The 10,629-nt window shown below is 34.1% G+C and overlaps 1 protein-coding gene across 1 annotated transcript; it reads left to right on the plus strand.

The window, feature by feature from the left end:
- Positions 1–547: 547 nt before the first annotated feature.
- Positions 548–2,755, plus strand: LOC138313536 (ATP-dependent DNA helicase pif1-like; the record flags this gene model as incomplete). Its single annotated transcript, XM_069253933.1, has 2 exons — positions 548–554; positions 695–2,755. Coding segments are annotated over exons 1-2 (2,068 nt in total), but the record flags the coding sequence as incomplete, so codon positions are not given.
- Positions 2,756–10,629: the final 7,874 nt, after the last annotated feature.

Below are 10,629 nucleotides of genomic sequence, written 5' to 3' on the forward strand. Positions count from 1 at the left end.
CTTACATTAGTAAATCTCAAAGGGGAATGAGCTTACTTCTTGATGAAGCATGTAAAGAGGCACGAAGTGGCAATATGGATATAAAGAGACAAGTACGTCATATTGGAAACAAGTTCCTGAACAGTGTAGAAGTCAGTGCACAAGAAGCAGCCTACCTAACTTTGCAACTTCCTCTGACAAAGTCATCAAGAGATGTTGTGTTCATCAACACTTCCGAGCCTCAAAACCGAACGTTTCTTCTTAAGCAAAAAGATGTGTTGGAAAAACTTCCTCAAGATTCTACTGACATAGAAAGTGATAACATTGTGAAAAGATATGCAAAGCGTCCAAAGCAATTACAAAAAATGTGTCTTGCTGATTATGTTGCTGAACTGGATATAAGTTATCCAAAGAAAATGTCATCACCTGAAGAAATCAATGATGATGAATCTAAGTAGATCTCATTCTGATTCTGAAGATGATCCAGACAATGTAGATAACTGGACTGAAATAACATTACCAAACGGTACAAGTATCCGCCGAAGAAAACATCGTAAAGTTATTCGCTATGTTAGGTACAGTGTAAAAACTGATAGCGAAAATCATTACAGAGAGAAACTCTTGTTATTCTTTCCATGGCGAAATGAAACAACCGATTTGTTAGGGCAATTTCAAACTTATGAGGATCATTATCTGTATGTCAAACATATTGTAGATAATAAGTGTGCTGAATATGAACATCATACAGATGAAATTGATAGTGCCTTACAAAGAGCACATGATGATCTCAATGATGAGTTTGACCAGATAGCTCCATTAACTCAGCATACCGAGCAGGAAGATGAACGTGAAGGTTCGCATGAAAGTAAACAATTTATATACTATAAGCCAGAAACTGTTGCTCATCAAGAATATGATATAGGTGTTGACCTGGGTATGTCTCAAACAGCTGCACATGTAGAACATTCACCAACTCTCTTACCAAATGAGGAATATCTTCAACTTGTGAGACAGCTTAACCTGAAGCAAAAAGAATTTTTCTTACATGTTTTACACTGGGTTAAAACAAGAGATGACCCTTTATATGCTTTCCTAACAGGTGGTGCTGGAGTAGGAAAATCTGTTGTTATCAAGGCATTATATCAGGCATTAAAAAGGTGTCTTTGTTCAGTAGAAGGTGAAAACCCTGACAACTGTAAAGTTCTTCTATGTGCTCCTACAGGAAAAGCTGCTCACAATATCAATGGCACTACCATACATGCGGCCTTCAAAATCCTACCGAATCGTGGTTACCAAAACTACCATGTAGATTCTGACACACTAAACACCCTCAGAGTCAAATACAGAGATCTGTCTGTTGTTATTATTGATGAAGTGTCTATGGTGGGAAATAAGATGCTGTCACTTATAAATGAGTGTCTTCAAAAAATCAAAGGAAATCAGAGTCAGTTATTTGGCGGAGTCAGTGTAGTGCTGATAGGCGATTTATATCAGTTAAAACCTGTGATGGACAAATGGATTTTTGCAGACTTGGAAGAGCACATGGGTCCTCTTGCAACCAACCTTTGGACATCTTTGTTTACAATGCATGAATTAAGTGAGATCATGCGTCAGAAAGATGACAAAGATTTTGCTGAACTCCTTAATAGATTGCGTTCGCTGGAAAATAGCACACTTTCAAATGAAGATCTCACAACTCTGAAATCAAGAATTATTAATTCTAGTGATGCACATTATCCAAGAGATGCACCACATCTATTCACAACAAACAAACAAGTTGATGATTTCAACAAAGATGTATTTGACCTTGCTTCAAGTACTAAAGTAACTGTACCATCTCTTGATACTGTTGTCGGTGATATCCCAGCAAATGTCAAAGAACGGCTAATACAAGCACTCCAAAATGTCAGTACAACCAATACTGCTGGACTTATGAATGTTGTCCCAATAGCTGTTGGAATGCCATATGAAATTACGGCTAATCTTAACATTCAAGATGGACTAGTAAATGGTGCATGTTGTCATGTACGAAAAATTGAATACAAACAAGAGAACACCCTCCGTCCAAGCATTATATGGGTACAGTTTGAAGATGACTCCACAGGGATAGAAACAAGAAGGACATATAACCATTTACGCTCACCAAATATTGATAACACATGGACTCCCATATTTGATACTCAGCGTAATTTCATGTATAACCGTAAATCTTTCATCCGGATCCAATTTCCTATTAGACCAGCAGCTGCAAAAACTATACACAAATCCCAAGGATGTACATTGAAAAAGGTTGTGGTAGATATGACTTCTGCAAGAAAACAGCCCCATATGCACTATGTAGCCTTAAGTCGAGTTAGAAATTTGTCAGATTTGTTTTTACTGAATTTGAATGAAGAAAAGATATCGGTAGATTATTCAGTAACTGAGGAAATGCAGAGGCTACGTTCAGAGGCAACATTGAATTTGTGTTACATTCCACCTTACACGCTTTCACCCCAACAATTGAAAGTTTCCTTTTTGAATGTGAGATCACTTATGTTACATCACAAAGATATCAAAGGTGATTACAATATCATAGGTGCTGATGTTTTAGCTTTCGCAGAAACCAAACTTAAACCAAACATATCTGACGAGAGTTTGATACTTGATGGGTTTCATATTCAAAGGAATGACCAACAACTTACTCATGGTTGTGCCCATCATGGCTCAGCAATGTATTTTGGAAACAATCTGGATGTGTCGGATATTTACACTTTTAGTTCATTTGATTTTGAATGTATGGTGACAAATGTAAAAAAATGTGACACTGTGGTACAGATTGCAGTTGTGTATAAATCACCACGGTGTAGTTATTCTCAGCTGAAAAAAGAGATTGAGACACACATTGCCTCACAAATAAAAGCTCATGACAATTTTCTAATTGTTGGTGATTTCAATATTGATATAAAATTAGATGACACATTTCTAAAATGGATGACAAATAAGTTTGAGTGCAAACAAATAGTATCTTCTGTGACAACAGATTATGGCTCTACACTTGATCTTATCTTTACCAACATGGATAATTATATTACAAGTGTTGTTGAATGTTGCTGGACAGACCATAAACTGGTTTATGGTGCTATTTGAATTCTGATAATTGTGTACCGGAGCATATAAAGAAAATAAATGGAGGTAATGCATGAAAAATCCGGGCCTCCAGGGGGGGGGGGGGGGAGGGGGTTATTCCCGCAATAAGCCCTGAGTGACAACAAAGGTGTACTATTTTGACTGTACTGTATACTCTTTGGAAATATTATAGTCTTCAGTTTCTAATCAACCATGGGCTTATTGCAGAATAAATATGGTTGACATGTCATGGAATGCTGTGTAAGATTTTATCCAGGTCTCATCGGACATCAAATGAACCATTTGCAGGATGTTGATGCTACGCCTGTAACACACTGGAATTTCATCAATAGCAAAATTGTCCATTTGCTCAAAATGTTTTTTGTTTAACCCTTATAAGACTCCCACCTCTCAAAAGTGTGATCCAACAGCTGTATCCGTCACTCAAAGCCATTAATTGTGATCCAACAACTGTATCAGTAACTCAAAGCCATTAATTATTCTGGACACTCTGAGCACTCAACAATACCAATGTATGATCCAACAACTGTAACGCACACTCAAAGCCATTAATTATACTGGACACTCTGAGCACTCAACAGTAACAAAGTGTGATCTAACGACTATATCAGACACTCAAAGCCATTTATTGTGCTGGACACTTTGAGGGCTCAACACTTAAAAAGTGAGATCCAACAACTGTATCGGTCGCTCAAAGCAATTAATTGTGCTGGACACTCTGAGCACTCAACAGTAACAAAGTGTGATCCAACAACTGTATCAGTCACTCAAAGCCATTTATTGTGCTGGACACTATTCACTCAACAGTAACAAAGTGTGGTCCAACAACTGTATCAGTCACTCAAAGCCATTTATTGTGCTGGACACTATTCACTCAACAGTAACAAAGTGTGGTCCAACAACTGTATCAGTCACTCAAAGCCATTAATTGTGATCCAACAACTGTATCAGTAACTCAAAGCCATGAATTATTCTGGACACTGAGCACTCAACAATACCAATGTATGATCCAACAACTGTAATGCACACTCAAAGCCATTAATTATACTGGACACTCTGAGCACTCAACAGTAACAAAGTGTGATCCAACAACTGTATCGGTCACTCAAAGCCATTAATTGTGCTGGACACTCTGAGCACTCAACAATACCAATGTGTGATCCAACAACTGTATTGGACACTCAAAGCCATTAATTATACTGGACACTCTGAGCACTCAACAGTAACAAAGTGTGATCCAACAACTGTATTGGACACTTCAAAGCCATTAATTATACTTCACACTTTAAGGGCTCAACAATACCAATGTGTGATCCAACGACTGTATCAGACACTCAAAGCCATTAATTATACTTGACACTTTAAGGGCTCAACAATACCAATGTGTGATCCAACAACTATATCCGTCACTCAAAGCTATTAATGATGCTGGACACTCTGAGTACCCAACATTAACAAAGTCTGTATCAAACACCTGACATGCCTGGTATCAACTGTGGTTACTACTAATATCTTACACACATCCTCATGTCTTTAAAATGTTTATCATGTAAATACACTGACTGATAGAAATTTTTGAAAAATACTGATTTTGTGTAGTCCAATGTTTATCTCTGTTAAATTATTTTTGTGTTACCAACTTTTAAGACAAAAAAATCACTTTATGACAAAGGACTAGATATGGTAATGGCTCTTTTTGGCCCCTAAATCTACCAAATTTCAAATTAAGTATTTAGAAATTAAGTTCCTGCGTTTGAAATGTTGAATACGCCCCTGATAAAAACTTAATGATATTTTTGTTGACAGAAAGTATGTTTTTGCTATATAACCATGGTAACTTTGCATAAATTATGCAAACTTGAAAATTTTATCAATTTCGCCATATTTTTTTATAGTTTTTCTTTTAGAAGCAATAGAGCACAACCTAAAACAAACTTTACATTTTAAGGGAATTAGCAGACACGAGAAATACATCATTTTGAGAAATATAAAGTTTGTTCTAGAATGCGCTCTATGTTAACTTGATGAAAAACTGCATGAAAAAGATCAATTTTGATAAAATTTTCACATTTTGCATAATTTATGTATAATAAAAATGGTTGCCATCTTAAAATAACAAACTTTGAAAAATAGCAGATTTGGGGGCCACAAAAGACCCTTACCATACCTAGTCTTTTGTCCTTAAGATTCACACTAACACATTATTTCTGCTGTATCAAATATAAATAGAGTACATGTATATATTATCTTACCTAAATCATTTTTTAGCCCAAAATGATCCAAGTATAATTACATTAGTGCATTTACAGTATTACAGCATATCTACTGAAATGTGTCAAATTATTGTTTTTAATACTATAATGATCAATTAACCTTTTGTATTTTAAGTATACTTTCTATTCCCTGATTCAGATACACATTTGAATTACATTTTTGTAATTGTATCATCTAAGGCAATATATTCACCTGTAATTACTCTAATAATCTTATAAAAGCTTTTCCAGATAAACCCTATATACTATTGGATTTCTACAATTGTAATTTTTGCATCTATAATGTTGAAATACATAGTTAAAACAGAAAATAATATGGTGATAGGAAGTGCTAATTGCTTGTCATTTAAATGCTGTGTTTATGTAACTTTTTGTCATTATTGTTATGTGTTCCTGATACCTTGAGGATGACAACATTGACAATATATTTCTTCTGTTAAACAAAGTCTGTGGTTGTGTAATTAAAGATAATTGATACGAATTGATCTGTCACTATGTTTATATTCTAAGAAATTGGGGCTTGTCTTCTAAAGGTTCCAATTGATTACTTGTGTACCTTCTCTTTAATTCTTTGATTGATTTTGAAATGCACATTATAAACAAATATAACTGAAAAAGTAAATGTGGCATTATTTATATAAATTTAATTGTATCTATATTTTAGTGGCTGTTGGAATTGTTTACTTCAAGCAATTTGTATCCTACAGACATATGTTTGTAAAAATCTGTCTGGAATACAACCGTTGATATTACTTTTTTGACCCATATATCTTAGTGGCAGTATATGAACAAATTATAATAGCAGATTGACTTAAAGAAAGTTTAAGATTAAGAAACTTGGTTATAAGTTATTCTGATGGTAAGTATTAAAGAAAATGAAGTCCCTGGCACGGTATGAAAATACTTGTAAACTTCATTTCTTCAAATAAATCAAACTTGCCAAGTTCCTTTTTAATCACTGAACCTTAAGCTACATGAAATCTAGCTAAAAAGGCTATGTGTCAATCACTGCTATTTATACATCTTTCTATGTAATTCATGTAACTGCTTGTATGTTGTTTTCAACCATAAATATCAAATATTTCCTTTAAGAATATATGTCTTTCTTTGGATAACAAAAATTAACCTGCCAAGAATTCCTATGTTTTAATGCTAACATTTTTTTCTGACAAATTGCGACAAATTCAGTTATATTTGTTATATACACTAAATGATGCCTAATTGATGCAGATAATTTGCTAGTTGTATTTCTTAATTCAATAATAAAAAGTGAACAAATGTTTATATTATATCTTGTTTTGAACTTTATGTAATAAATGCTTTGCAAATGGTTTTTTATGATTTCTTTATTTTATTGTAGTTGACATATTATCCATATACAATATATATATATATATATACATACATTTATAAATGGCTAAGTAAAGTATGCATACCAGACACAAGGGTTTAAAACAAATTTCAGCTTACAGGTCATATATATCTACTGTAATATTAGGTTTCTATGTTTACAATTTCAACCATCCATATACATGTCAAATGTTCTTTCCTAAAAGTGTGATGTTCCTTTCAAAATTTGTACATAAATAATGAAGGCCAGTTTGGATTTGTTGAGTTAATCCCTAAAATACCAAGTTTTGTCATTAACATTATTTGTGTAATGGTATACTTATTTAAACAATTTGCCATTCAATCGAACCTCACAAATGAACTTCAAACATTTTTTATTGGTAAAAAACCAACATTTTGACAACAGGATCACACATCAAGCATGTGTCTATGAGTTTTCTGAGAATTTAACTTGAATACAAAGTGAACAGTTAAGTTGGGCCAAACACAATACTTTTTAGTAAATTCCAGTTATATATTCAACAACATTATATTCTAATTAAATGCCTGAATTATCTATGCACTAAAGTACTGATGTATGCTGAGGCAATATGACCTCGGAAACCAAGTTAACACAATTCAGAACCTGCTTTTATCCATCCAGTAGTCCATTGTTCCAGAAAACTGTTAATCACGGTTTTAAAAAAATAGGTCTGTTTTTCTAGGACCCCGCCGAGTTCATACATCTTGATACATAGATAATTTATATATGTATACTGTTAGTTTTAAAAAAATCGGTGCCAAGGTCCTGTGTTTGAAGTCAACAATTGTTTGCGCTTACACCTATAGCAATTGAGTTAAGCAATCGAGGCAACTTCAGCCTATAATTTTAAAAAGAGTTTTCATTGGCTGTCGTAACAGAATGTTGACAAACCATTTTAGGGAGGAGTCTTTAATCCAGACGCTTGAAACACAGTTCACTGTAAAATACAGATCATGTCTATACACTAAATACTGTTATTATGGTGATTCTGTACGACAGACAGCAAATTTGAATCAGATTGAAATTCACTTTTTCATGAAACTTCAGTACCCAGATTGTTGAATAGGTGGTGAAATTAATTTTGCCTAATATTGCCGTGGCTCTGCCTCAATCTTCATGAACGGTTCGTTCATGGAATCCAAATTATCTTCAGGTATCACTTATGACCATGTGTTACTGGGTATGTGTTGTAAGGGATGTCAGTAGAAGCTGGAAATCTTCAATCATTATATGCTACAATACCGGTTTTTTTTTAGCAGTTCCTCAATCGATCCTCTTTAATCCTGCTGTATCGGCCTGTTCATTGAGAAAAAGCTCGAACCCAAACTTTGCTTTCTGTTTATACCAAGATTGATGTTCCACATTCCATAATCAATTTAATTCAATTGAAAACATCATTCAAGTTGCCGTTTAATAGTATTTTAGAGTCCTAATCATACTTTGAATGGTGAGGGGCGGTCAAGACCACTAGAGACACCAAAATGCACCATTTACATATTTTCTAACTATGCAATATACTCTACATGGAATTAAACTAATGTCCGGGAAGCTTTGACAGCTAAAAACTTAAAGATGTTATGTTGACAGTGGAAATCACTAAATGAAACAACTTGCTACATTAGGCTAAATTTCACTCTAGAGAGGATTTCATCCAAATATGTCTTTGATTTAAAGTTATGTTACGTGCTTGTATACAATAATTGCTTTTTTTTAGTCTATTTTGAACTAATCCCGACTGGAAGTCTGATGACTGTTTGTTTAATTGTTTTGGTGCCATTGTTATTAAGGAATTTTTTTTTTTTCTGGCCTTACTGGAGACCTTAAGTGCCATTCTCTGTAAGCATTCAAAATGAAACCCATAGTTATTTGAAAGTTCGAATGTGGAAAATGCAGATTTTATAACGGCAAAATAAAGAGTACATTGGGAGGAAAGAGTTTAAACTTAAAATGCTATCATGTTATTGTGCCAAATATCCTCCACGCATATACAAACAGTTTAGAATGATTGACTCTTTTCATTCCTGCTCAGAAACAAAAGGCTGGCAAGACCAATGACTGTAATAAAACAGGACAATTAGTATGACTTGTGAGTCAAACCTGCGGGATTATTTATTGCAATTTAATATCACTAGTAGGACTTTATGTTTTAGTTTAACATGAAGGCCAACTGTGGGTACAACTTGTGTATTAGATATGGTCTAGATTGGTCCTTATCATGTACATTTACCAGCTACCAGAAATGTAAATTCTGACAAACTGCTAACACGGTGACCCACTGACATTTAATTGCCTACACTGAGTAAAGAATCCTGTTAAAAGTATCCATTGTAATAACATCGTGTCAAGCCAAGCTTCCATTTTGCATAGGTTTTGATGACAAGTCTGATGCTTGCAAAAATCACTGATGATACATTAGGGTTTCAAAATAGACGTCAAGGACCCGAATAGGTGGTAATCAAATACGTTTGCAAGTAATGTCCCTTTTGAGTATTAATTGATGTCCCTGTAATACTCCAATTGAGAAATATGAATTATTGTACTTATTTTTTTCAAAATCAAATAATGATTTAATGCATACATTCTGTCCCTGAATGTCATATGAAGTCCCTTGTCCACTGATCTCTAAATTAGGTGTTGGTAGAGATATTGATGTATGATAACCGAGAAACGTCCATTTAGAAGCCACATGAGTTAATCAAATTATGACCTTGCTACATCTCATTTATTGATTGGTACAAATCCCTATATATAAACGTATGAATCTGCCAAAGTTTTCGCTTCCTAATTAAAAAATGATAACATTTTGTCAGAAAACTAAGTCCAGTGGGACTAAAACAGGAAACATTGAAAACAGTTAATTTATGGGTCATGGAAGTCAATAGTTACAGAATGCACTAAATTTGTGTTGAAGGAGATACCAAAAAATTACCTTATCAGCAGTACTTTCAGAGATTTCACTGACCAATTAGGATCCGATGCTGGATATGCTGGTTGTACATGACAGCCACAAGTTATGTAAAATTTGGTTGGTTAATTGACTTGAAAATGTACGTTAAAAACTGTAAAATTTAAGCAACACACTAAAGGTAATTATTATGAACTACGCTTATTTATGAGAGATCGAAACAAATTTGATCTTGATTAATTTATTGTACACTAAGGACCCCTGGAGAATGAAACATAAAGGTATGTAAATGAGCATTATTACCATGTTGTGATTCCATTTAATATCTCCCGATTAATACACGTTTGTTGTAAAAAAACAACATGGCGAAAAACATTGCTCAAAAATGATATAAGTTATAAATGAAGAAGACAATATACTGGGCAGGAAATGGATTCTTTACACATCATCACACGAAGTTAATATTTGTGATGAATATCACGTCAAATAAATGGGACCTATCACGTCCACATAAATAGACACAATGAAATGTTGCGTTAGCTAGTAGAGGTCAATAACTTTGCCTAAGTTTAGGGATTACCTAAGTTTTGCTATATTACTTTATAAAAGGCAAAAGATTAGAAATGAAATTACAGGCACAAGGATCTTACTGATGATAGGTGTGTTGTCTGGCCCATTGTGCCTCGTGTTTAAGTGGCCTCCTGTATGTATCTACTATTGGATAAGTTCTGAACAAGTCCCTATGCGGGTTTAAATGTTAATCAGTGCCTCACACTGCTAACACTTTAGTCACTGTTGCTTGTTTTGTCAGGGGCCATCGCGCTGTATTTGATTTTTAGATAAGGGTATGATAATGGATATGAAGTGAAATCCAATCAGATACACATTTAATAAGGATGATAGTTATAGCTAGGATTCCCGGGTGGTGTAACAATAAACCAAATGAATCATGTACTCAGATACTAATCAAG

This window comes from Argopecten irradians, unplaced genomic scaffold (genome assembly GCF_041381155.1).
Source record: "Argopecten irradians isolate NY unplaced genomic scaffold, Ai_NY scaffold_0724, whole genome shotgun sequence".
Lineage (NCBI taxonomy): Eukaryota > Metazoa > Mollusca > Bivalvia > Pectinida > Pectinidae > Argopecten > Argopecten irradians.